At 38.6% G+C, this 27,901-nt stretch overlaps 2 protein-coding genes across 3 annotated transcripts; both read right to left on the reverse strand.

The window, feature by feature from the left end:
- Positions 1-962: 962 nt before the first annotated feature.
- Positions 963-8,200, reverse strand: LOC106909544 (uncharacterized). Of its 2 annotated transcripts, XM_088012357.1 has the most exons (9): positions 8,051-8,200; positions 5,418-5,519; positions 5,146-5,313; positions 4,914-5,030; positions 4,495-4,776; positions 4,204-4,305; positions 3,929-4,096; positions 2,302-2,418; positions 963-2,038 (listed from the first exon to the last, which is right to left on the reverse strand). In XM_088012357.1, the coding sequence occupies exons 1-9, from the start codon at positions 8,097-8,099 to the stop codon at positions 2,031-2,033; spliced, it is 1,113 nt and encodes a 370-aa protein (XP_087868483.1). In that variant the 5' UTR covers positions 8,100-8,200; the 3' UTR covers positions 963-2,030. The 2 variants fall into 2 exon arrangements, with proteins under 2 accessions (XP_087868483.1, XP_014831417.2); XM_014975931.2 differs by lacking the exon at positions 4,204-4,305.
- Positions 8,201-24,221: 16,021 nt separating this feature from the next.
- Positions 24,222-27,786, reverse strand: LOC148155541 (uncharacterized). The gene is made up of 5 exons (XM_088012358.1): positions 27,697-27,786; positions 26,472-26,573; positions 26,200-26,367; positions 25,964-26,080; positions 24,222-25,826 (listed from the first exon to the last, which is right to left on the reverse strand). The coding sequence occupies exons 1-5, from the start codon at positions 27,743-27,745 to the stop codon at positions 25,321-25,323; spliced, it is 942 nt and encodes a 313-aa protein (XP_087868484.1). The 5' UTR covers positions 27,746-27,786; the 3' UTR covers positions 24,222-25,320.
- Between the last annotated feature and the right edge of the window lie 115 nt (positions 27,787-27,901).

Here is a 27,901-nt window from a genome sequence, read left to right on the forward strand (position 1 = left end):
CAGTTCCTTGGACTTTTTTGAAACGCACATCGTTACAAAATATACCAAGTATTTGAAAATATATTTACATTTCAATGAAAATATAGCTTTAACAGTTATATTAAAGAAATCCATGATTAGTTGTAAAAATAGACTTTGAGAAATATTTATTTTAGATGTAAAAACAAAACAGTAATACTCTACGCTGTTTAGTTTATCCAAATATAAAATATTGTCACACGAACATTGCCATGTTGTTCACACTGCAATGCGTTCTGGGTAAATTAGGTCTACTTGGTCCGACTGCACTAGTGCCATCCAGCCAAAACAGCGATGACTAACATCTTTAAACTTTTTTAAATTGAACCATTAAAATTGACGGGAACGTAGAAATCATTAGACATAATGAAAACGAGGAGAACCAAACAGAGGAAGAGGACAGACTTGGCTGAAGGAGGTTGCGTTTTGCTGCTGCTGCCACCTTCATAAAGGAAACAATGAATAACACATCTCTGGTTGGACTTTGTGATCCGGTAAGTACTTCTATAACTCTGTGTTCGATTCGGCAACAGCTGCAGAGCTCCATTAGCATTTAAAAGAGTTTGCACCGTTGTCTGTCTGATGTTTCTTCCACTCTGTCTGGTCCGATTACAGCTGTTTAGGGTCCAGTCTCGATCTAAGAAGTAAATGGGGTAGCAGTAGTGCTACTGGCACTCTCTGATGTTTCTCCCAGTGTTTTTCTCTCTCTAGCCAGTGGCAATCAGGTTTAGGTACTTTGTGGTTAAAAACTGTCAGCACAGCATTTGTTTTTTGTTTGTGAAGTTAGTAATCACCTGTTAGAGCCTGTCAGTTTTGCTCGTGACTTAAAGTCTTCTGGAGAAAAATGTTGATGGCACAATGTAGGTCCTTCAAAAGTTGTGTTCAGCTCCGGTTCTCTCCCACTGCACTCTTTTTTTCCATTTGGGAAGCAATCCAGACTCGCCTCACTGTTTTTTTTATTTTTTTTATTACAGTCAACAGTGATGCAGTGTGGCATTATCTAAAATTACACCAGTCAAGCACAATTTGATAAACAACTCAGGTACACTTAGTCTTCTTGTGGCTATGCTGAAGATTCCAGTACAGAACACACCCATCAACCCACAGGTGAAAATATGGTGACCTCCATGAGTGAAAAAAGCAACAAGAGCTATACATGTTTTTGAAGAAATTGACTTTTGGGATATCACAAACAGCAATTTTTAATTAATTACATTACAACATATTTAGGCAAACATGTTTAATTAATCTTGGATCCCTTTAAGATATTAGATTCACACGCTATAAAGCAACTAAAGCTCCAATTTGATCATTTCATGTTCACTAAACTTTGAGCAACAGTTTAGACTAAAAGCGTTTCTGTGCTCAGCAGCATCATAGAACATATTTGGATCTTCCACCTTTAATTAGTGAAAGGTGTTATTTAAATAAACCTTTATAGTTTAACCTCTGACAAGATGTTACAACATAAAACCATCTCAGAAACATCATATTAACAATAGTTGTCCCTAGTTCAAGTCATAAAATAAATTCTGTACTGCTTTGCATCTAACTTGACTTGAAGAAAGAGAGAGTTAAAGATTTAACTAGGCCCAAGTCAAAAACATTTATACTGGATACATTTCAACACAAGTTCCACATGGCTGATATCTGGGATATGTGTGAGTTCACCCTGGCCACACTGCCCCCGAAAAAGAAAAAAAAAAAAAAAAAAAACTCAAGTTGGTGTTTCCATTGTAGCTGAATCTGGAGTTGCATCTTTAGTTTGTGGTTGGTGCTGCTTTTGAAGCTGGAACTGTGTTTGTGGTGGTTGGTGTTGGGGTTAACTCATGCAGATCGAGACATAAATGAGTGTCATGGCAGGTTGTTTCCACTGGAAAGTTCAGCATGAAAGGTTGAGTAGCCAGGTTCACAGCAGTAGGCGTTTACAGCCAAACACCAGAGCTGCCGTTTTTTCCACCTGCTACTGTTAACGTCAAAGGATTTTTTTTGTCATTATAATTTCTCTTCTGCTATTGAGCTGTTGAACAAAAACAGAAATTTTAGAGAAAAACTTGAATATCTCTGGAATTTGAAAAGCTGAAGTGTACATTTTTAGAATTTTAACCTATTTGATTCTAGTCTTTTTTAGCAGATGCATTCAAATGTAAATTACATTTAGACATTACTGCATTTCCAATATTTAAAATTATATTTGGTACAATGTATAAAAAGTTTATTAAAATGAACATGTTTAGCATAAGTTAAAGAGGAAATGTTGAAATACTAAAGCTGGAAACTCACCAGTTATTGGCAAGCAGTTGCCCCCATCTCCTGAATATGCTGTTGGAGTGTTGCACTGAGAAGGGCTGGGGTCACAAGCAACACACTTCAGGCCATTTAGATACTCAGAACCAGGTACTGTCCATAACAGCATGATGGGACAAAACACAACAATAGCTTTTGTCATGGTTAATTAAAACCAGTCTCAAATGCAGCAGGCAAATACAACGTAAAATACAGTAGATGATTTCACAAAAATGCCAGGTAACAAAATAAAAAAAAAAAAAAACAAAGACAAAGACAACAGGTGGACTTAAATACACTAGGAGGGTAATCAGGAAACTAGACACAGCTAGGATCAATCAACAGGGAGGACAGGACAGAGACTCACAGGGAAACAGGACTAAACGCAGAAAATCTCAAAATAACTACACAGAAAAACACATCACAACAGTAGAAAGTGGAAACAATGGCTAAATGAGGTAACTGGTTGTAGGTGTGAGTTTTTGGAGCAGGAGTCAGGCTGAGGGGTGGGCAGATGGTGGAATTAGAAGCTGTGAAGATATACAGGGAAGCACAAAAGAGTGAGGGAGGAAAACTGAGTGAAGTTGCCCCCTTTCCCCACCTCCTTCAAATCAGACAAAAGTTTTTGTTTGCGCCACTGTTATTTTAAAGATATTAAGAAATGTTTCCAGAGATCATGAAAGGTCTGGTACGTTTGACACCAGAAAAACTTGGTGTTAATTGTAGCACTTTGGAGAAGTGCTACAGTTGTGCTGGTTTGTGCAACAATTTTTTTGTTTGTGCTGCTTTGGCTTTGAAGATATTAATGAAAGTTTAAAGGTAATGTTGGTTTAGTAAAGTTGGGGGGCTGGTTGATGTTTTGACCTTTAAACTTTCATTAATATTTTCAAAGCCAAAGCAGCACAAACATAAAATTTTGCTGCCAGCACAAACGTATTCGAGTTGCTAGACACTAATTTTGCCTGATTTGAAGAAGTGGGAGGGGTTTCTGGTTGACCTTTCATAACCTCTGAAAACATTTCTTAATATATTTAAAATTATAGCAGCACAAACAAAAAATGTTGCTGCAAAAATGCTTGACACCAATTTTGTCTGATTTGAAGAAGGTGGGGGGGGGGCAACTTCACTCAGGTGGGAGGAAACACAAGGGAGATGGAAATAATTCTAATATTGAAAAAACATTAAAACTAAAGAAAACATGATAAACTAGAAAGAGACAAAGACATGAAAGGGAAACAAAGAACCAAACAGAAACAAGGATGATATAAAAATAATAAGAACTAAGGAACACAGAGCTAGAATAACTAGAGGGACGAAACAAAGAAATAACTTAACTAGAATCACTAAAGAACATAGATGTAGATTCAGACATAAAAGAACACCTAAATATAGAGTAACAAGATAAGTAGAAACACTATGAGGGACTGAAATAAAAAAACATAAAAATGAGAAAGGTCTAACAAGAAATTGACAACAAATAAGAATAAATCAAAGAGTGAACTAAAACACAATTTATAAATAAAATAAACAGCAAAAACAAACCCAAAAATGTAGTCATGATACCTTAATGAAAAGAAGATTTCAGAATGTCCTTTTAATATTTTTTTTCTGTAATGAAACTTACAAGTCAGAGTCTGTGAGTTGCAGTTGTTGGTATTGCAACACTCAGCAGAGGCTACACCACTTTGGAAGCCCAGGTTCACTGAAAAAGTCTGACTGCCTGTTCTTAGACACAGAGAGGAAGCTGCACAGCCTTTGTAGATTTGTTGTTGTGTTGCTCCAGATGAATAAGCTGCAAAGTCAAAGAGCATTTGGTTCTTGTTAGAAAACAAATCAGACCTCACACCACCTGACCTGAATTTAGTTCTAAAGTAAAAGTCAACATGAAGAGAGTGACACCTAAGACAGAAGCTGTTATACACATCGTTTCTGAGCTGCATGTCACTGAAACTGTGCTTGAACATGTCGCATCTGTGCAGGTCAGACACCGCAGGGTTCTAGCTGGAATCAGAAGTAAATACTGATGTGAAAACTTACTGTTTTACATGTTTCAAGGATGCTTCAAGATGGTTGAAAGGTAAAATATCTGATTTCTGAGTTAAAATTTTAAACACAAATCATTTATAAAGTTTATTAATGCACTCTTCTTTTGTAATATGCCTTACAGTTTTCAGACTTTTAATTTGTTACCTCTTATTGTGGATGTGATGGTTGGAGATATTGTTGAAGTTGTTGCTGCAGCAGTTGTTCTGGTTGTAGTAGTTGGTGCAGGGGTAGTGGTTGTAGTAGTTGGTGCAGTTGTGGTGGTTGTTGCACTTGGAACATTGCACAAACTAGTTGTACAGCAGGTTGGTCCACTGGTGATTGAACCAACACTCTGCATGAATGGCAAACTTCCCAGACCTGAAGCAGCTGTACAGGTGTTTGGTGATGCACAACCCAGTGCAGGAATTGTGTTTGTTCCATTGTTCACTGTCGATGTAAAAAACAGTGTAAAGTTACATTATTTGTTTTAAATATAATATAGTTGTATTTTTCTAAGATGTAGTATTAATATAAAATTGGGATTTGTCTTCAGTTTGTCCCAGCTATTAAATATGAAAACTTACAAATTGCTGAGAAGCAGTTGATCTCATCTCCTGAACAGATTATTGGAGTGGTGCACTGAGAAGTTGTGGGGTCACAAACAAGGCATTGAAGGGATTTAGTAGGCTGAGGACTGGGGGCTGAAATAAAAAAGGATAATGGAAGAAACTGGTTAAATATTAAAGGAACAAAATGAAATCGTAAAGGAAAGTAGGATGGCCAGATTTTTTCTTTTTAACTCTTGTTGAAACCTACCAGGCAGAGTCTGTGAGTTGCAGTTGTCTGTGTTGCAGCACTGAGCAGATGCAATTGCACTTTGGGAACCCAAGTTGACTGAAAAAGTCGAGGTGCCTGTAGCCGGACACAGAGAAGACGCTGCACAGGCTTTGTAGAGCTGTGTTACTGAAATTCCAGATTGAGTAGCTGTAGAGTCAAGGAAAAGATTGGTGGTGTTAGGAAATATAGCAACCTCAATGGATGCAGTGTGTTCCATCATAAAGTAAAAGAAAACATAACCAGAACAATACCTAGGATGGTAGCTGTTATGCACATCGTCTCTGAGCCACATGTTAGTGGTATTGAGCTTGAACATGTCTGGTCTGTGCAGGTCAAACATGTCAGGGCTGCAGCTTTGCAGACAGACAGTGTTGTGTTCAAGACCACCCAACCCGAGACCAAGACAAGACCAAGACCAGAGTGTATTGAGACCGAGACAAGACCAAGACTTTTGGGGTCCGAGACCAAGTCAAGACCAAGACCGAGGGGAGTCGAGACCGAGTCAAGACCAAGACCAGCGGCCCGCGCTACATGACACAATAAAATGTAAAATATGATCGAAATTGCTTCTCAAAATAATCTGAAAGATCCATATTACCATAAAACACCTAGATATTAAATACTTAATACATTTTACCAATATTAAATATTCCATTTATGTGCTAAAAAGTGTGATGGTCTCGTGCCATCCCTAAAAACATAACGCCCTGGACATTTGCCCATATTGCTCATATAAGAAACCACCACTGTCGGCACCATTAAACATAGCAATTGAGGCAATGCGCTGATGGTAAATAACACTCAACTATGAACACTGACCAAGGAGCAACAAGCAAGAAGTAACCAAACAGAAGGCGCTCATCGTGACTGTTTTCACTCTCTATCACAGTACATGAAGCCAGGTAGTCTGACACCATGGCAGACATTACAGCTGCCACTTTGAACAAAAACAATCAAAGAGCAATGTGCATGCTCTGCGTGCTCTTTCGTTCTTGTGTTTTAGTTATTTGTTAATTTAAATATCAAGGTACATAATTAATAAAATAATTATGGAGTGTACACAGAGCATTACAAGAACAAAGAACGGGTGTTCTGTCAGGTCAGATCGTCATACGCTTAACACGAACTCACGGTGTTCTGTCACATCAGCATACGTTGTCAGATAGTCGTACGCTTAGCTCAGATATGCATACGCTGTCATTACCATATGATTTTATTTAATCAGCAACATAGAATCATGACGTAGATCATTATTAACAGTTATTAACAGTTGTATGGCATCCAGCTGCAGCCAGACCTACTTTAAATACACTTTGAAACCACGACAACGCATGTATATCTATCTAGTTATCATATTATGTCATATTATAAACAATTTAATGACTTATTTTCGTCATAACTTGTTGCATATACTGACAACTCCACTGACGGTCGGACTTAATGCGCATGCGCTGGCATGGTACTCACTGCATGTATGCTATCCTGACAGCGTATGGTAATCTGATAGAACACCGGCTATATCTGTCAGACACGTCATTACCATAAGATTTCATTTAATCAACAACATAGAATCATGACGTAGATCGTCATACATTTTGTTATTAACAGTTGTATGGCATCCTGACTTAGCGGTTAAGTGAGTTTTACACGGGCGTGTGTTGTAGCTGACTCCAGCAGCAGCCAGACCTGCTTTAAATACACTTTGAAACCATGACAACACATGTATATCTATATAGTTATCATTGACAACAATTTAATGACTTATTTTCGTCATAACTTGCTGCGTATAGTGAACTGACAACTCCTCTGACGGTCGGATTTATTAATGCTTAATGCATGTATGCTATCCTGACAGCGTATGGCTATCTGATAGAACAACGGCTCTCAGTGACACTCCAGTCCTATCTAATAAGTAAAGAGCCGTGGAGAAGAATCGACTGTTTCTGAATGTCACCTCGCTATATTGCAGACTTTTGGACATAGCGTTGTCCCATATATGCGACAAGTCAGTCAACACCTCCGCACAATAATTCAGCACAGTGAGTGATAACATTTTTCATCACAATGCTTATGTGTCTCTATACAGCTAGCTTTGCTAACATCACGTTAACGGAGCTTACCTTCTTTGAGCTACTTTTCTAAGTGACGAAAAAAGTTAGACGTTGTCTCCACCGTCTGTGAAAGCGAAGCGCTGCTGAGTTAGCTGTGGCCATTGGATTTCTTACTATTTATGCAGCGATATATTACTGACGATTAGACAAACATTTTCTGCCGCTTAGAGGAAACCACTGCGCGTGTCCTGGAGCGCCACGCACGAGTGAAAGGTGGGGAGGGGAGGGAGAGGGAAAGTAAAAGGAGGGGAGGGGGGAGTAACAGAAACACGTGGTTGCTTGGATTTTAATCGGTGCGTTTTGCATCCACTGAAAACAAAGATGTTAACAAATAAAGTGGACAGAATGCTGTACGTTTAGTGATATTTTCACAGTTGCGGTCTTGACTGGTCTTGAAATAAAATGCCGAGTCCTCAGCGCCCGAGACCGAGACAAGACCGAGACCAAATGCGGTCGAGTCCGAGACGAGACCGAGACCATCAGAAAACGGTCTTAAGACCGGTCTTAAGACCAAGACTAACTTCGAGTACCACAACACTGCAGACAGAATAAAATAAACAGCTCTATTTCTGTATGCTATAGATAATTTTTCTCTTACAAACTCAAACACACAAGAAAATGAGCAGAAGCCTTAACATCTACATATCAATCTTCAAAATTTTAACCGTTAAATATTCTCACAAATAATCTTCAACATCTCAACAGCAATTTACATTACGTAAGAAAACTGCTGAAAACTCATTTGTTGAAGAGGTGATACCTAACAGTGTTACCTGTGCTATAGAGTTCCCAGATGAGACTCAGTAAAAAGATTAGATTCATCTGGTTGATCCTGTAGATTAATTTCCTTCCCCAACTTCTAAAAAGCAGCAGTAGTACTAAAGTTTGTATTCAGTAAAGGTGATCTTGCTGGCTGGCCGTATTCACATTAAAAAGTTGCTTTATTATTTTGCTTCTGTTCTCTCACACCTAAACACACCTTTACACACCCTTGTAGGCACGTCAGCATTTGAATGGTTGGAGCAGTTCACACAAACAATAATTAAGTTATGTAATCCAAAAATGCAAAAAGAGACATCCCACAAATATCTTTCTCTTTTTGCTCTTCATTTATATCATACATTGTCGTAATTTTCTAAAGCAGTGGAGTTATACATATTTTCACTTTGGGCTACATCAAGATCAAATATAGACATATTGATAATATTAATTGTGAAAATAAAGAATAATAAATAGCTATTTCTGCATTCAATTAAATAATGAAGAAATCCTTCATTAATTAATGAAGAAATCCTACTGATGTGTATTTATGCTGCAATATTTTCATATTGAAATAATTAGGTGCAATATAAATTAAATGTATTTATTTTGATGAATAAAATAATATTTAAGCACACAGATGTGATATTAATGTTTTATGTGTCACTCTAGAGCAGGGGTCCCCAAACTTTTTCCTGCAAGGGCCACATAGCTGTTCCTTTCTCTGGTCGGGGGCCGGTCTTAGTTTTTGGAGAAAGAAACCTTAGAAAATTCTTGTCGACGGGGCGAGGGGGGGGGAGGGGGAGGGCTGTTCTATCTTTGAAACTGTCGAGGTGGGGGGGAGGGGGGCGATGACACATTCGCGCTTTTAGATAGATTTTTACCCAGAATGCAAATGGATAAAACCGTGAGTGAAACGGTGACTGGGACTGACTAGTATATATTCCATTGAGGGAAAGTTAGTTTCACATCTGCTCAAGCCACCTGGTGGTTGAAGAAAAATCCACATATAAACCCAAAAATACAATATATGAAAAAAAAAAACACTGAATGCTCTTTGGTATGAGGAGGCGGGCCAGATCCGGCATTGTTCAGGGGGCCAGACCAAATGACGTGGCAGGCCAGATCCGGCCCGCGGGCCGTAGCTTGGGGACCCCTGCTCTAGAGTCTATGGAGCCACATATATAATTATGGTGGCCCTGATTTGGTCTGTGAGCTCACCAATCCGATTCTAGTATAAACATGTTTAATAAGCAATAAATGTGTTTTAAAAGACTACTTTTTATACTGTAGCTTATGTTTCACTGCCTCTACAGTGAAACAGAAGAAGCAAACAACTTGCTAATAGCGTTTAAAGCAAGTTGTACTAACAACTGATCTGTGCATTTTAATCTTTTCCCGATTATTATCTTTGGGGGAATTTTTCTGCCATAATCCGAGAGCACACATTTTTAGTCTGGAAACAGGATTTCATGTCTTTTGTTCTCAAAACTGTTAATACTTTTGCTTACATTTTCATTTTGAAAGCCGGACTTCATGTCTTTTTGCTCAAAATTTGTAACGCTTGAACTCAAAACCTCTCCTCACACTTAGTCTCTGCTCAGACTCTGCTCGCTTTTGAAAACGCCTTTTGGCACAGTTGCCTGGCAACCTCTTAGCCAATAGAATGAAAGTGTAGTACTGGGTGCGTAAGTTGTTTGTAGTGGGTGTGCCTGTGTGGCTATTATCGATTGTAGCAACCTGAGCCACCCACTGGATGTAAGGAGTTGGTTGGGTGAACAAACTCCTGCCTAATATCAGTATCTGTTAGTGATCAAAGCACCCACTATTGGCTGATGTTTAGTGTACTACGGAGCAGAAAGCTGATGTCATTGTTTCTCTCTACATCAACGTTTTTGTGTGATAAATTACTCTATCTTCCCATTAGGCTGAATTGGAATAAATTACTTTAAATCTACACTCTAAGAAATAATCCTGTAAAGAACGGTAAACTACTGGCGTCTGTAGCTGCCAGTAGTTTACCGTTTTTTCACAGTATCTATATTGTTCTTGCTTTAACGGTAATCTTCTGTCAGAACAAATTACGGTACAGCTATTGTGCATTTACAGTAGAATACTGGCGTCTGTAGCTGCCAGTATTTTTCTGAAAATTTACATTTTCCAAACTACAGTGTCTGCACCCTTTCAAGCTTATTCTTTCAAAGGCTTGAGAAATGGCCTCGTCTAGCTGCCTAGCCTCCACCTCGACGTTATGTTGCTTAGCAACCATGATGCAACATGATTTTTACAATGTTTGTAGGCGAGAATGTAGATGTTAGAAGTCTCAAATTTCTGCTCGGTTCATCAGTACATCACATAATTGCAATATTGCTTTGACGTTTTCGGAGATGTCTGCTCCCGCTGCATTAACTCCCATCCCTAGCTGTCAGCTGGCAGGGTGGTCCAGGTTCAGTATACCGCAGGAGAACATCTGACTGATTTGGGCGTTCCCCAAATGACTGGGAGTTAAACACAGATATTAAGTCAGGTAACATCTAGTTGTACATTTTTTGGTTCACTAAAGTATTTCATTTATTCCTGAGCAAATCAGTTTGACTGATTAAAGTTAAGCCTTCAAACATAATAGTTTGATTAAGCTGTATTATCTTAGCTGAGATTCGGAGAGTATTATATTTGAAAAGGAATACTTTGCTTGCATTCCTTGTGTAAATGTGCTATACATGTTTGAACATTTTAGAATCAGACTAACAGATTTATTTTTTTTTAATATGCAACGGCCTTTATTACAAAAGGTGAAGAGTAATAGAGAAATCAGGAGTAAAATAACAAACTTTGAGTCCGTTTTTTCCCATCGCTGCTCTGTGCTTCATGTTGTCACGGTTGCTAAGCAACATAACGCTGGGGTAGAGGCTAAGCAGCTAGCTGAAAGCTACAGCTTCTCTCTTCTGGTCGTCGATATTTATGACCTTCGAAGGACCCGCCGTAGACTGGGCTGTTTCTCAAGGCCCTTGAAAGGATGCAAACCCTGATTTTGGACCCAGCTGTTCTCTGTTCGACTCCCCCTAGTGGTCTGGAGCACTTCTGTTTTCAGCATTTTTTGTTTGCATCTCTTTTTTGTTTGCTGCATTTTATTTGTGGTTGTAGTCTTTTTGTTTACATCTCTTCTTTGTTGCATTTGCTTTTCTTGTGTTTGCTGGGTATTTGTACCTGTCAGCCACTGTAAAATACAGTGTTGAAAGTAAATATACTTTCAAATACTGGCGTCTGTAGGTGCCAGTATTTTTACTGTAAATTTAGTTTTACTTCTGTATTAACTGTAACTGGACTGCAACATCTTAAAGTACAGTCTTAGTTTTACGATAGAACAGTAATACCTAACCTGTATGAGATGCCACTCAAACTCCATCAGGTTTTTGATGAGGGTGGAAACCTGCACATTCACTGTCTGCTTTTTCTTTTGAATGATCTTTCCTGTCTTTTTGGATATCATCTTCCAGTGACCATAAATGGGAAATCATAAATGGGAAAATTTTTGAGAATATAAATAGTGTAGCACTCTAAAGACAGCAGGTACAATATATAAAGCTTTCCTTACTTAATGTGGAAAAATTATCCTGTTTTTAATTATGTAAAGAGAAAACATCACCACCTTTGTCAAAAGTAATCAGAACTTGCTTTAAAACTTTAAAACCATGCCATTGTATTTTGCTCATTGTAAAAATATAGGAATGGTTTTTACCATTGAATGAACTTCAAAGTCTTGGCTGCCTCATGCTGATATTGGGGGTTGAAGATGTAGAAGATGGCAAACACTGTTGCCAGTCCTGTCTGGAATGTTGGCTGGACCCCATCAAAGACAATATGGCCTTCAATGATGACCATGCAGAAAACTGCTTGCCATAGGTACTGTAATAAACCAAGTCCTTTATTGGATGAACATAAAATGAATCCTCTTATTGATACAGTATGCATTTAAATGATCATCATAACAAAGAGTGTCCACTCTGCCAGGCAAAATAAAAGCAAGGATGTTCATATCCTCAATTGTCGTGCAAAAGTCACATCAATGTTGAAAACTGTAGGTTGGGTTAATGTACAGAAGTTGTAGAGGAATTCATGGTACTTTGCACAGAAGGTGAAGTGTGCTTTGAAAGTTCATCAAAAGCTACCATGGATGGTCTTGTGATCACTGATGAAGTGTCTTTGATGCTGCTCTTGTTTTCACCAACACGCAAGATGAAGGGCTGTCCTGGTTCCACACCAATGAGGAAGACTTCAACACTGGCTCCCATCTTTGACAAAATGCTAAGAAGACGAATAATAAAAATTATTAACTATATGTAGTACAGCTACATTCAAATAGCAAACTAAGCCAATGAGAAAGTGCTTCTACACAAATGTCAGTTCAAGCTACCTAAAATGACACTTTGACATTACAAAGAAGAATAGAGAGACAAGTGATTAGATTTTTCTCATATGAGGAGAGCAAGGGGGAGAGAACTAACAGTTAAAATCCCCCAAATCACTCTGAGGCTTCTCCGCCCGCTACACCTCTTTTATTAGAATTGGAGTTTTCCCTAGTTACAACGTTTGCAAACTGTTAAGGAAGGGACAAACACATGCTCATATATAATAAGATGCCCCCCCGCCCTCCTCTTTTCATAAGGCTTTAAGCGCTGGTCCTGCTTCTCTGGGTCACAACCTTTAGCCTTTATCTGTTTCTTCCATCAGGCATGCTCGCAGCTCACCTGCAATTCAGCTCCAAGGGTCTGGCTTCTTGTTTATTTTACCAGTGATTCTTGAGAATAGGGACAAAACAGGTCCTATGGATAAAGCACCAAATTTGAATAAAATATACACAAAATATATTTTTTCAAATATCTGACTAAACTAACCTGGGTCATGTGAGCACAACAATGTATATTTTTCTTGTATTTGCTGAATATTTTTTTATTTTAAACATTGTAGTCGGTGGATGATGCCTGTAAAATCCCTTGTCCAGGAGCAGAACTCAACACATTATAATAGTTTAAAACAAATGAAGCACTAGGCGAAAATTCAACCTGTAAGACTCTTCTGGCATCACCTATAACCACGCCTTCATCCCAGCCAATCAGGACGCACCACCTCTCTACCTCGATCCAATCAACTGGCAAGAGCCCCTTCAAAAAGGCGAAGCAACCACAGATCCACCCGCTTCAGCTGTGTTTCAACCCACCTCCTCCCCGTTTCCACCACCAGCCTCACAGACGCCTCCAGGTCCCCTCAAGACTCCTCTCTCCAAGCTCCGCTCCACCACCAGTGACTGAGTCCGGGGGAAGACCTACCTGAGCTTCATTCGAGCCGCTCATTCAAGCTCGCTGCGATTCTCAGCACGCACGTCTTCCGCCGGTGTCCGAGCGCCAAATTCTCGGTCCAATAAAATTGTCTAACTCCTGTTTCTCTCTCTGTGTGAGTCTCTACAGATTGAATTAAAGAAATACTAAATTTATATATTATGACAATTAAGTAAAAGTAGTCATATAAATAAATATAAAAGTATTGATAAATTGAATTAAAAATAATTTTTAGATATTTTTCAACTCCGTTGAAATTTGTCCCTAGCTTTTATCAACACCGTCAGACATGAAAAGAATGTAAAAAAATCAGGCATTATTGGGGGGCACCAGAACTTCTGAGGATCCCATGACGTTGTCTTTTCTCTTCCTTTGCTAAGAGAGCTAGTTAGCTCTGGTTAGCTTATGTTATTCTTCAGTTTTTTCTTCTGTTTTATTCCTAAGTTGCTTGTCACAACCATGAAGTGTCAACTCCATAACTGACAATTTTCAAAACTTTGATGAAATTTTGTGAAATAAAAGCTTAATTTTGGTATTGTTAAGGAAGAATATCTAAATTAGTTAATTTTGGAAAAAGTCTGGCTCTCTCTTCCTCTTGGATCCCAGGTCTTCCTGGCGGGCCACGTGTAGTCACTCAGAAGAAAACAGCAATGCGTGTTGACGTCACAGAATTTAATCCAATAGAAGACAACGCATAAAATTACAACAGAAACTGCAGAACAACAGAGACATACATTCATTTACCTCACAGACTTGGAAAAGAAGGAAAGAAAGCAAAGACCTGCAAAGACGTCTTTGGAGAATTGCAAGAGCAAATCTAATTTGTTACTTCTGTGTAGAAAGTTTTATAGTAAAAGACGTATTCTTATCTTTAATTTATTCAAATAAGGCGTATCTTTGCTCATCCAACCAGGAGCTATCTCTGACCCTTTATCTGAAGCCAGGAACTCCTGCCGTGTTTACGGCTTTTCACAGATGAGTGTGAAAAGCTACAACTTCTACTGTATTGTTTTCCCACACAGACAAAAGGCAGTTTAAACAATCCTAGCAAACCATCTGCTGTAACTACAGGTAACATAAAGGTCAAAAAGTCAGAATACATTACTGATTTTAAAACCACAATTAGGGTATTTGAATCAAGACATGTTAAGTTTTAAAACTAGCTTATTTTAAATTTATTTTCTTAACAGTATACTGTAAAGATTCCATGGACATGATGGGCTACAATATGGCCTCCTTCAGAATAACATCATATAAATTGAGGTAGTTTGGCTTTTTGTCAACTCCATCAGTTTTTGTGACTTTCAGTGAAATTGTTGTCAAATCTCACTTAATTGTGCAATTAATTCATTTTAATGTATTTTACATAAATTGCATTACTTCATATGTATCAAGTTTTTCATTTTACTCACTAGTTTGTCATGACCTTCAGTTCTATGTCAACTCCGTCATGCACTGTCAACTCTTTCAGATGGACTTTTTGTTGTTTTTTGTTTTCAATAATATTTATTTTGTTTCTTGGGAAGCACTTGTCTGTAAAATGAGTAAAAATATCACTAATGGGGTATTTTAAAAATCATTTTATATTTATTTTTGTCAGATGGTGATGACAAAGTTCTGGGTCAGGTCGATTAAAAATGTAATTTCTTTAAAAAATTTGCAACTGGGAGCCTGCACCTTAGCATCTTTACATTTCCTAAACATTATTTGTCATATTTTATAAGGTTGAGAAATAATAAAAAAAAAAATATGGGAAAATTAAAACCCATTTTGTCCCTATTCTCAAGAATCACTGTTACCTGTTTACGGGGACTAATACATTCCTTTCAAAGCACAAGTTAGAGGCACACAAGAAGAATGCTATAGACTTTAGACTTTAAAAACCATGACTGAATATATGTAATCCTCCTGAGAACCGAAGAAAAAAAGTGTCTTCCAATTTCTGTTTTTTTGTGATTTCCTACCTATTTAGGCCAAAATGAACACCTTAGCATTTTATTTTATATATATATATATTTATTAAAATTTTACAGCATATCCATTGTAGTGGACGTCAGGACTATTTCAGTCTAAATTATGACAGAATTTAAAAAATGGAAAAATGTACAGATTATTGTTTAATGAATCACATTAACCCAACAAGAGGTCATATTTGAAAAATACATTTAATAATCAGAAGTTATCCATTTCTGGTTGCAGTCTATTGCTTGTTACTTAAAATAAAAACCAAAAATGGCTGCAGGGTTTTTTTTTTGGGCAATAGAAAACTATTGCCCCAAAAATTAAGACTTTATTTATTTTTACTTAATTAATTGTTTTTATTTTTTTTTATTTTGAACATGATAGAAGTATAAAATTACACACATGAACAAGGACTTTCTTCAGAATATCAGTACACATGGTCTATCTTGCCTTTTCCAGAGTCAAAATCTTCTGGACTAAAAAATCAAAAGTGCCAGTTATTAGCAGGAATATGATGAGGAATAAGTTCTGCAAACTTCTCAAAGGGTCTTCCAGCAACTGGAACCAATATGATGAACCAAAGAATACCAAAGCCACACCAATTACCAGAAGATGGGAAGAAGGGAGCATCTTAGCTGACTGTCACAAAGTGGTTTGACGATAAACCTGTGGTGATGGCCTCCACCATTTATGGGAAAGATCTAAATGATATTTGCAGTCGATGGTCAAACAAAGAAAAAAACTTGTGTACATGATCTTTAGGACCAAATGTTGGTCACAGTGATCCAACATTTGGATCTTTATGACCAAATGTTGAGCTTTCATCGAATGTCGACCAGAACAAAAAAATGGACATTCCCATCACAGATGCCTGGCCTTAGACAAACATACAAATTAATCTTGGCCCACCTAGCATAGCGACTTTCCTGCTCTATATCTGGCTCTGATGGTGCATTCACACCAAACGTGTTTTGAACGTCAGGCCCATCTGGTTTACATTCAAAGTCTATGTGGAGGTGCGTTGAGGGCCATGGAGGAGTGTTCTGAGCACCTAACGTGGTGCGATTTGAACCGTTTGGACCATTTTTATGACGTTCCACATGGACTGTGAATGTAAACCAGACGCACCTGATGCTCAAAACGCTTTTGGTAGGAATGGACCAAAAGTGCACATGTGTCAAATTTGAAGTGTCAAGTGTGTTTTTGACATGTGTAACACGTTTGGTGAGAATGCACCATGAGTCTGTTTCTTCATCAGATTGTCCTGGATCTAATGAAGTTCCTTACAAGAAGCTGATATTTATTATCCTCATCTTCATCTGACAACTCCAGATCTGAATCTCCCTCTACTATCTTGTGGAGAATCCAGTTTCACATCTTTCTCCTACAACAATGTGGAGTCATTAAATACACTGAAATAGTCCTGATGTCCATTATAATTGACATTCAGAAAAGGTCTGAACAGAAATTATTAAATTGTTTTTACTGGTCAAAATATTATTATTGGTATTTAATTAACAAGAATATAAATAATTATCATGACAAAAATAAAAGAAAAAAAATATTTGACTCGTCTAACCTCTTTCCATAAAATGCGGTTTCTGGCAGGTCGGCCATTTTGATTTAGGAAAAAAAGGGACTTTCCGCTATGCAAACCTATCACATGACACATCCCTGGAAAGCCCACGATGTCCTCTAAACAGTACTGTAGGGCTAGAAAGGGTAACTCAAAGTATAAACAAAAAATAAGCTTCAACAAAATGTCCATTATAATGGACATAAGTCTATGGACCGGTTCTCAGGAGGATAATATGTAAAAATGTAAATGTATATACAAATGTAAAAAATATTATTCACAACCTAACAACAAGAAATAGGATCATTAGAATAACCATATACTGGCCCATATCTGACAACATGGGCAACAGTTTGACATGAGCTGTTTTGGATTCTTCTTGTGGCCTTAGGATATAGGAAGAAGTGCATGAACCAACAGAAGAATGCCTGGAGGAAAAACAGCAGAAACATCCATCCATTTTCTATACACCCTTGTCCCTAAGTGGGGTTGGGAGGAGCTGGTGCCTATCTCCAGCTAACGTTCTGGGCGAGAGGCGGGGTACACCCTGGACAGGTTGCCAGTCTGTCACAGGGCAACACAGAGACAGGCAGGACAAACAGCCATCCACACACACACCTAAGGATAATTTAAAGAGACCAATTAACCTGACAGTCATGTCAGGACTGTGGGAGGAAGCCAGAATGCCTGGAGAGAACCCACGCATGCACAGGGAGAACATGCAAACTCCATGCAGAAAGACCCCAGGCCAGGAATTGAACCCAGGACCTTGTTGCTGCAAGGCAACAGCTCTACCAACTGTGCCACTGTGTAGCCTGCTGAAACATTCTAATAATAAATATTTTTTTAAAAAAGTGTGAGCAAAACTAACCAGACCTACTGTGTGTGTAACTATCATATTCATTCAAATTACTCTGCCCACTCGGTTTAGCCTGGAGAGCATTTTTCACCACCTACAAGAAAAAGCATAAAAAAGTCAGAAATAATTACCATGAACACAACTCAGTCATTAAGTATCAGATAATCATTAGGTATTATAGAAATTAGTCAGCTTACAGAAACACTCTGGACAACATTTCTTCTGCCAACCTGTCAGAAGAAATGTGTTGAAGTCATCATAACAGGCATCAGTCACCAACATGACGTATTAATGAAGAAAAAAAAGGCAGCCAATATGTAATTATTTATTGTATGTATAGAGACAAAAACATTTTGGCTTAGCTTTGATCGCATAGATCAAGCCACCGGTCCAGCACAGCCACTTTCCCCATTATGCCGTCTAAAGCCAAAAACTTCAAGAAAACGACTCCACAGCTAAATAATGTTATCTCAAATGGCCTTTCTGACAGTTTTAATGTTCGGTTAACCACCTGACACCTCGTGCTACACCTGCTTTGCTTGCTTAAGCTGCTAACAAAAATAATAAACCAAGGGTGCTCACGACCAGTTCTCGAGAGCTACCGTCCTGAAACTTTTAGATGCATCTTTACTCCAACAGACCAGGATCAGCTCTGAACAGACCTGCTAACCAGCCATTCATTTGAGTCAGGTGTGTTGCAGGATGACAGCTCTCGAGGACTGGACTTGAGCACCCCTGTATTAAACAGTCATATACACCGTGATATCCAAACAAATAAACTTACATTAAGCATAAGTCAATACTCTTGAGCAAACAGAAAATTAATGCATTCATAAAAGAAAATCAAAAACATAATAATCTTAACATGGAACTTAACTTGTTATGATAAGCTCCAGACAGGACCCTATACTGCTGTCCCCGCTCCTCAGCCCAACACGTGATGTCACAGATACCTTGCATTTGTGGAAGCAACTCTGTCTGGTGCTGATTTCAAAATCAACACCAGACAGAGTTGCTAAAATTTTACTCTCCGGAATAACACCAACTCTTTAGGGAAACTAACACTCCTATCTTTGAATTAGACTAAACAAGAGTTGAATTAACACTGTATTTTTAACATACCACACCAACACTAGAAATCTAACACTTTTGATTTTGCTCTGTCGATTTCAATTCATTCCCTAAAAGATTTATTACAGAAATTATTTTTTTCTGTCCATTTAATATTGACTTTAAATGCTGATTCTCTAAGATGCAAATACAAGTAAAATGTCTGGCCAAGGAAAAATACTGTATTGTACAATTTTTTTGCGTTAGTTTACTGCCAGTCGTCAGTCTTGATTGTAACAACAGAAGAAGACATCAAATTTAACAATATTCTACCGTATTTTATAACAGTGTGAGGGACCAGACTCAAACAAGGACAAAAAATGTTCAAAGTAGAAAAAGGCTTCAATTTAATTCTTCAAAAAATCATCAACAAAGCATAAAAATTTAAAGCAAGAATAAATCAAAAGATAAATAACAAATTTGGATCCAAATTAACTGAGGTCAACTGAACTCTAACTAAACACAAACAAACTGACCTACCAAACAAAGAACAAAGGCTGCTTAAATAGGGGTGGAGTAACCCAAATCTACCACAGGAGGGATGTCTGACCAAACAAAAGAACAAATAAATACAAAATTAACTAAAGCATTCTATAAACAAATAAAGCAAAATAACTTTAACTTAGCACAAACAATAAGTGAATATTTTAAGTGACAAAATTAAATAATAATCTTGGCATCTCCCCCTTCAGTCTCAGTAGTTTGTGGATGGTTTGCCCCAGGATCCTCCACCAGCTGGTTCCTATGAGCAGCACCTCAAAACACAAATATAAATAAACCATTCAGACAGACATTAACTAAAGTGTGCACCCATTAGAATATATGTCTAAATGAAATATCTTAAACTATACTAATAAAGAAATAAATACTAACACTATGTGGTGGTGGTAAGGGCATCCACCACACACTCCCCCTCCTCTGAAGGCTCGCTGGCACAGCGGGACAAGTAGTCAGCAGTGATGTTCTGTCTGCCAGGGATGTGATGTACTTCAAACTTGTAGGGCTGCATGGCCAGGTACCAGCGGGTTATTCGGTTATTGGTGTCCTTCATCTTCTGTAGCCATTTTAAAGCTTTGTGGTCAGTTTCCAAAATGAATTGTCTCCCCAAGAGATAATAGCGGAGCGAATCCAAAGCCCACTTTATAGCCAGACATTCCTTCTCTATTGTGGAATAACGGGTTTCTCTAGGATACAGCTTACGGCTGATGAAGGCGATTGGATGCCGATCATTTGGAGAACCCTGAAGCAGCACAGCGCCAAGGCCCTTATCTGATGCATCCGTTTGTAAAATAAACTCCTGCTGGAAGTCAGGGCAATGGAGGACAGGATCTTTACTTAAGGCCTGCTGAATATCTCTGAATGCTTGCTTAGCTTCTTCAGACCACTGTAGAATATTTGGGCCCCGAAGACTGGTCATGTCTGTGAGAAGAGAAGCTCTAGCAGAGTAATTAGGGATAAATTTGTGATACCAACCAGACATACCCAAGAAGGATTTAAGCCGTTTTCTCGTCTGGGGAAGGGGGCAGGACTGGATGGCTTCAATTTTTTTAATTTGTGGCTTCACCAATCCTCCTCCGATGACAAAACCCAGGTACTCCGTTTCCTTCTTTGCTATGGCACACTTGGTTGGGTTCACTGTCAATCCTGCTTTCTGGAGACACCCAAAGACCACTTGTAGATGTTGCATGTGTTCATCCCAGGAGCTGCTGTAAACAATGATGTCATCTAGATATGCAGAGGCAAAATGAGAGAGGTCATTGAGTACCTTATCCATTAGGCGTTGAAATGTGGCAGGAGCCCCATGCAGTCCAAACGGCATCACTCTAAAGTGGTAAAGGCCCCATGGTGTTCTGAAGGCCGTCAGCTCTTTGGACCTGGGAGAGAGTGGTACTTGCCAATATCCTTTGGAAAGGTCAATGGTGGTGAGATACTTTGCCTTGCCTAGTTTTCCAATAAGATCGTCGATTCGTGGTGTTGGATAAAAATCAAACTTTGAGACTGAATTTAGATAGCGGAAATCAATGCAAAACCTTATTGTTCCATCTTTCTTAGGGACAAGAACAATTGGATTGCACCACTCGCTCTGTGATGCCTCAATGATCCCAAGGGAAAGCATTAACTCAACTTCTCTTTTTAATGGTTCAAGAAGTCTCTCAGGTATACGATAACTAAGTCGTCTTGGAACAACATCCGCTTTTAAGATAATGTCATGAGTTATCACCTCAGTATAACCTGGATTCTCCTGGAACACAGTCGACGGACAAACAGTCCTCACTTCCGACTGTTGTTTTTCTGACAGATGAGCCAAACTGGGCTTAGAGGCTGATGGAACAGGCAAATATTGCTCCTCAGATTCTTCATCATCCACGCTCCGGATGTAAAAGGAGGCAGGTTTCTCTTGGCCCCGGGACACCCATTGTTTCAGCAGGTTCACATGGAGAATGCGAGTAGAGCTCCTTTTACCTGGAACAGAGATTTTATATGTTGTTGGTCCCATTTTCTCCAGTACCTCATAAGGTCCTTGCCACTTGGCCAGTAGCTTGCTGTCCTCTGAAGGGAGCATAATCAGCACTTTCTGGCCTGGCTCGAACCCTCTCTCCCATGCTGCAGAGTCATACCAGGTCTTCTGTTTGTGCTGAGAAGTCTTCATGTGCTCCTGAGCCAGGTTGGTCATCTTCTCCAGCTTCTCCCTCATCTGGAGCACATAAGACACAACATTTAAAGGTTCTTTGTTAGTTCGTCCCCCCTCCCACAGCTCCTTTAGAACCGTCAGGGGTCCCCTCACTTCATGGCCAAACAGCTCAAAGGGAGAAAACCCAGTGGAGGCCTGGGGAACTTCTCTGTATGCAAACAGAATATATGGAAGCCATTGGTGCCAGTCAGAGCCCGTTTCACTCACAAATTTCCGTAACATTTGTTTAAGTGTTTGATTAAACCGCTCGGTGAGACCATCTGTTTGTGGATGATAAGGTGTTGTTCTCAGACCTTTAATTCCTAGCAACTGGTACACATCTTTGAGCAGCTTGGACATAAAATTGGTGCCCTGGTCAGTCAGTATTTCCTGAGGAAAGCCAACTCTAGAAAAAAATTGCACCAAACAGAATGCAACACTCTTTGCTTTGACAACTTTCAAAGGGAAAACTTCTGGATATTTAGTTGCATAATCCACAAGCACCAGCATAAACCGGTTACCGGCTTTACTCCTTTCAACCGGGCCCACTATGTCCATACCCAATCGTTGGAATGGTGTACTCAGAATTGGAAGAGGTTGGAGAGGAGCTTTATTAGGGAATCTAGCAGATGTCATTTGGCATTCTGGACAGCTCCTGCAAAACTGCACCACGTCTTTATGCAAGCCAGGCCAAAAAAAACAGCGCTTTATGCGGGCTAAGGTCTTATGCTTCCCCAGGTGGCCAGCCCAGGGAATTGAATGGCCCAGTTTCAAAACAGTTTCTCTAACTGCTTTGGGAACCACAAGCTGTTGAATTGGCCCATTTTGCCTGTAAAGAAGGTCATTTTGAATGGCAAAACCATTTTTATTGACTTTGGCTTCTTTAAAGTATCTCACAAGACCTGAATCCTGGTGCTGCAGCTCTAATATATTACCAGGGATTTTGAAATCTTTGAGTACCTCAGGATCTGGTGCATCAGAAGGAACCACCACCGTCCCTTGAAACTTCTCTCTTCTCCGTAGTCTTTTGGACTTCCTGTCCTTAGTTTCCTCTGTGAAAACCTCCACATTGTGAAATGGTAACGTACTGAGGTCTGAAACAATTTCCTCAGTCTGCTTTGCTTGGGCCCGAGTTAGAGCCACATTACACTTAGGAGACTTCAACAGGTCAATAAGCACTGGCAGGTCATTGCCAAGAATAATTGGGAATGGCAAGTTATCCACAACCCCAGCATTAAGCAGGTAAGTTTGTCCTTTTATAGTCACATAAACATCTGCTGTTGGATACTCCATTTTATCACCATGGACACAGCAGATTGAAATGGTCTCATTGGTGCAAACAAGCTGGGGTGAGACATACCTGCGCTGGACCAAAGTCTGTGTACTCCCTGTATCAATCAGGGCCTTCAGTGCATGACCGTTGAGCTCCACAGAAACCTCCATTAATTGGTTCAGTGTTCCAGCATTTGGAGTCTCTTTCCTAGGCACAAAACACATCTGGGACAACTTCACAACATTTTGGGGGCACATTGGTTTAGTATGACCCTCTTGTCCACATAAGTAACAAATGGGCTTTTTCCCTTGAAATTTTGAACCAAATCTCTCTTTAACAGGTAGCTTACCCACAGCTGAAACTGGTTGGGCTGGAGATTGATGGCAGCCATCCTTTTTCCAGCTTTGAAAAGCCCAAGAGTTCCTCCTCCTTGCAGCCACAAACACATCAGCCAGTTCAGCAGCCTCCATTGCAGTCTTGGGATTATGTTCTTTTATCCACACCTGAAGTTCTGGTGACAACATTCTTAGATACTGTTCAAGAATAATTATTTCATTGATTTGTCCAACTGTTTTGCCCTTAGGTTGCACCCATTTGACATATAACTCCTTCAGTCTGATGTAGAGCTCTTTGGGAGTTTCTTCTAGCTCCACCTGAAGCGAGCGGAATCTTTGCCTGTAGGTTTCACTGTTAATGTCATACTTCTGCAAAACAGCTAGTTTAACTTGATCATAATTCATTGACAAATCAACATCCATGTGCACAAAGGCACTTCTGGCTTTGCCTGTTAGCAGTGGTATTAAATGAAAAGCCCAGTCAGTCCTTGGCCACCTGCAGGCAGAGGCTATTCTTTCAAAAGTAATGAGAAAATGTTCAATATCATCTTCTTCACTCAATTTTTGCAATTTAGGTGCATAGGAAACAGACGACTGTACATGAAGGTCACCTGATTGACTGTGCTGAGGCGAAGCTGCTACTCCAGGGTCTGGTGGTTGTGTAGGCCGCACTGGTGATGTCTGAAGAGAAGAGGGCGTAGTCTGGGACTGGCTCTCCCTTTTAAACAATCTGAACTGCTGTTGTAGTTCCTCAAATTTCTCTTGTTGCTTCAAAGTTTCTCTGGTCCAGTAGTCCTCTGTGGCCTTCTGATGTCCTATATGGGCTCGGAGAAGGTTAGCCAAGTCTGTAAGTGTTGGTTCACTCCCCTTCTCATCCATGTCAGGCACTCCACCAACTGCTCCTTGTTCCTCCACAGCATCTCTTTCATCACGTTCAAAACTGGGTTCTCCTTTTGTTCGTCCTCTTCCCCTTCCAGGCATTTTGGCAACCTTTCTCAGCAGCAAATCACCCCACTTCTGACACCAACTGTGAGGGACCAGACTCAAACAAGGACAAAAAATGTTCAAAGTAGAAAAAGGCTTCAATTTAATTCTTCAAAAAATCATCAACAAAGCATAAAAATTTAAAGCAAGAATAAATCAAAAGATAAATAACAAATTTGGATCCAAATTAACTGAGGTCAACTGAACTCTAACTAAACACAAACAAACTGACCTACCAAACAAAGAACAAAGGCTGCTTAAATAGGGGTGGAGTAACCCAAATCTACCACAGGAGGGATGTCTGACCAAACAAAAGAACAAATAAATACAAAATTAACTAAAGCATTCTATAAACAAATAAAGCAAAATAACTTTAACTTAGCACAAACAATAAGTGAATATTTTAAGTGACAAAATTAAATAATAATCTTGGCATCTCCCCCTTCAGTCTCAGTAGTTTGTGGATGGTTTGCCCCAGGATCCTCCACCAGCTGGTTCCTATGAGCAGCACCTCAAAACACAAATATAAATAAACCATTCAGACAGACATTAACTAAAGTGTGCACCCATTAGAATATATGTCTAAATGAAATATCTTAAACTATACTAATAAAGAAATAAATACTAACACTATGTGGTGGTGGTAAGGGCATCCACCACAAACAGTATGTTACTGTTAGAATTCCGCTGTAAATTTACAGAAATTTTAAACAGTGTACCTTTTAACTGTATACTTTGTATATTTCAGTTGGGTCAGGGGTTTGTTGACTGGATGGTTTTAAATTAACTGAACTGAATGAAATATAGTAAGTACCAAACATAATTGTTAAATAGCATAATATCTTATCTAATTCAAGTAAAAGCAAATTTTCACATGCAAAGTTTTGAAAACGAACCAAATGGAACATACTTAAAATGCCTATTTAGTTAAAAATTAAATTTTTATTATAGAAGAAACCAATGACACAAAAAGAAAATAGTTCACAAATAAATTATTTATTTAATATAATATATATTAAATTAGACCGTTTTATTAAATAGTAATTTAAATGTAAAATAAAGTTACACCGTTTGTTTCATTTCTTCAATGGTAAATAGCAAGTCTTCAAAAAACATTGGCTTTACTTTTTTTTTTTACTTTGGTTCAGATAGGATAACAATGATTTATCTTGAAGTTACTAAATGATAAAGATGAAAAATCCAAGTATCAGATGGAGAAGACCAAGTCTGAAGCTAGATGCATCACTGGTGGTAGATGTGGTGGTGGCTGCAACAGTTGCAGTTGCAGTGGTTATAGTAGTTGTACTGACTGGTGTGGTTGTAGTGGTGGTAGTAGTTTGTGCTAGGGTAGTGGTTGTAGTGGCTGGGGCAGATGTAGTGGTTGTAGTTGTTGGGGCAGGTGTAGTGGTTGTAGTAGTTGGTGCTGAGGTAGTGGTTGTAGTAGTAGTTGGTGCAGGGGTAGTGGTTGTAGTAGTTGGTGCAGGAGTAGTGGTTGTAGTAGTTGGTGCAGTTGTGGTGGTTGTTGCACTTGGAACATTGCACAAACTAGTTGTACAGCAGGTTGGTCCACTGGTGATTGAACCAACACTCTGCATGAATGGCAAACTTCCCAGGCCTGAAGCAGCTGTACAGGTGTTTGGTGATGCACAACCCAGTGCAGGAATTGTGTTTGTTCCATTGTTCACTGTCGATGTAAAAAACAGTGTAAAGTTACATTATTTGTTTTAAATATAATATAGTTGTATTTTTCTAAGATGTAGTATTAATATAAAATTGGGATTTGTCTTCAGTTTGTCCCAGCTATTAAATATGAAAACTTACAAATTGCTGAGAAGCAGTTGATCTCATCTCCTGAACAGATTATTGGAGTGGTGCACTGAGAAGTTGTGGGGTCACAAACAAGGCATTGAAGGGATTTAGTAGGCTGAGGACTGGGGGCTGAAATAAAAAAGGATAATGGAAGAAACTGGTTAAATATTAAAGGAGCAAAATGAAATCGTAAAGGAAAGAAGGATGGCCAGATTTTTTCTTTGTTGAAAACTCTTGTTGAAACCTACCAGGCAGAGTCTGTGAGTTGCAGTTGTCTGTGTTGCAGCACTGAGCAGATGCAATTGCACTTTGGGAACCCAAGTTGACTGAAAAAGTCGAGGTGCCTGTAGCCGGACACAGAGAAGACGCTGCACAGGCTTTGTAGAGCTGTGTTACTGAAATTCCAGATTGAGTAGCTGTAGAGTCAAGGAAAAGTTTGGTGGCGTTAGAAAATACAGCAACTTCAATGCATACAGTGTGTTCCATCATAAAGTAAAAGAAAACATAACCGGAACAATACCTTGGATGGTAGCTATTATGCACATCGTCTCTGAGCCACATGTTAGTGGTATTGAGCTTGAACATGTCTGGTCTGTGCAGGTCAAACATGTCAGGGCTTCAGCTGCATCCAGGGGAAAGAAGACTTATTAATTTCTCAGAAAGTTTGAACTAAAAGTTTTTTCAGTACAATTAAATATTTTAAGCAGATTTTTGAGAGGTAAAATGCGAAACCAAAAGTTTAAACAAAAACAAAGTTCCACTAGTTTGCAAGTGTTAGAGATATGCAATACTTCATATTTTGGTATCAATCTCATACCAAATAAATACATGTCCGTCTTGCAGATACCGATAATGATACTTTTTATTATTTAAGCTTGATATTTGTCCTACATTTGTGGATGTTTGGGTGGCATTTCACCACATTATATTGGTACAACCATATAATTTAAAAAACTACTACTTTAATAATATATTAAGATAACCAGAAACAATAAAACAACACAACAAACTTGTGTGCATCTTTTTCTTTAAAAGGTGCAGAATATTTGAGAGAAAATGAAAACTACAACATAAAAATGCAATAACATTTTGTAAGGGTATTAATCAATATTATAAATATTTTGGATCATTTTACATACCTCTACTAAGTACAAGTCTTGATTTTATGTTTATTCATAGTTAATGTAATGTTTAAAGGAGTCAACTATTTTACTACATTTTCATTGTGCAATGTTGACAGAATTTAAGACATAAGATATTGCAGCAGGACAAAAAAATCTGATGCAGACATAACTGTCAGCCATTCCTCTGCCTTCTTCTCCCCCCTTAAAAAAACAATAACATCAATAGAACCTAATATACAAAAAGTGAAGTACCTAAAATTGTAATGGTAGTTCAACATTATTACTCATCAGTGCAAAAGAATAGCATTGTTAATGATGATAGGGAGAGCACATTGTTTTCAATGATGCATAGAGAACCAATTTAAACTCCAAACATTAGACAACACATAACAACCTTGACTTGCATGATAATTAGTCTGTTGGTGGAAAAAAATAACTGTTTGGATCCAATTTCTGTAAATTTAAATACACTAATAAAATAAAGAAATATCTGTAAACTCTTTTGTCTGCTTCTTGAACAACAATGTTTAACAATTACAGCTGAAAAAAAAGATAAAAAATTTAATTTGGATGGCTTCTAATTAATGAATAAATAACAAATTACATAATAGATAATGTTACCTGTACTGTACAGTGCCCAGATAAACGCTAGGGAAACGATCAGCTTCATGGTGATGTTCAGGTGGATCCTATAGTTTAGTTCCTCTGGATTCTGATACTAAGCATTCGGAGTTCTTCTGAACTTTATATGCTGAACAGATGACCTCACTGATTGGGTGTGTTTCCATTTTCATGGCGCCACAACCCAAAAACACATCTTTGCATT

This window comes from Poecilia mexicana, unplaced genomic scaffold (assembly GCF_051168715.1).
Source record: "Poecilia mexicana isolate PSO_F unplaced genomic scaffold, ASM5116871v1 scaffold_14, whole genome shotgun sequence".
Taxonomy (NCBI): Eukaryota; Metazoa; Chordata; class Actinopteri; order Cyprinodontiformes; family Poeciliidae; genus Poecilia; species Poecilia mexicana.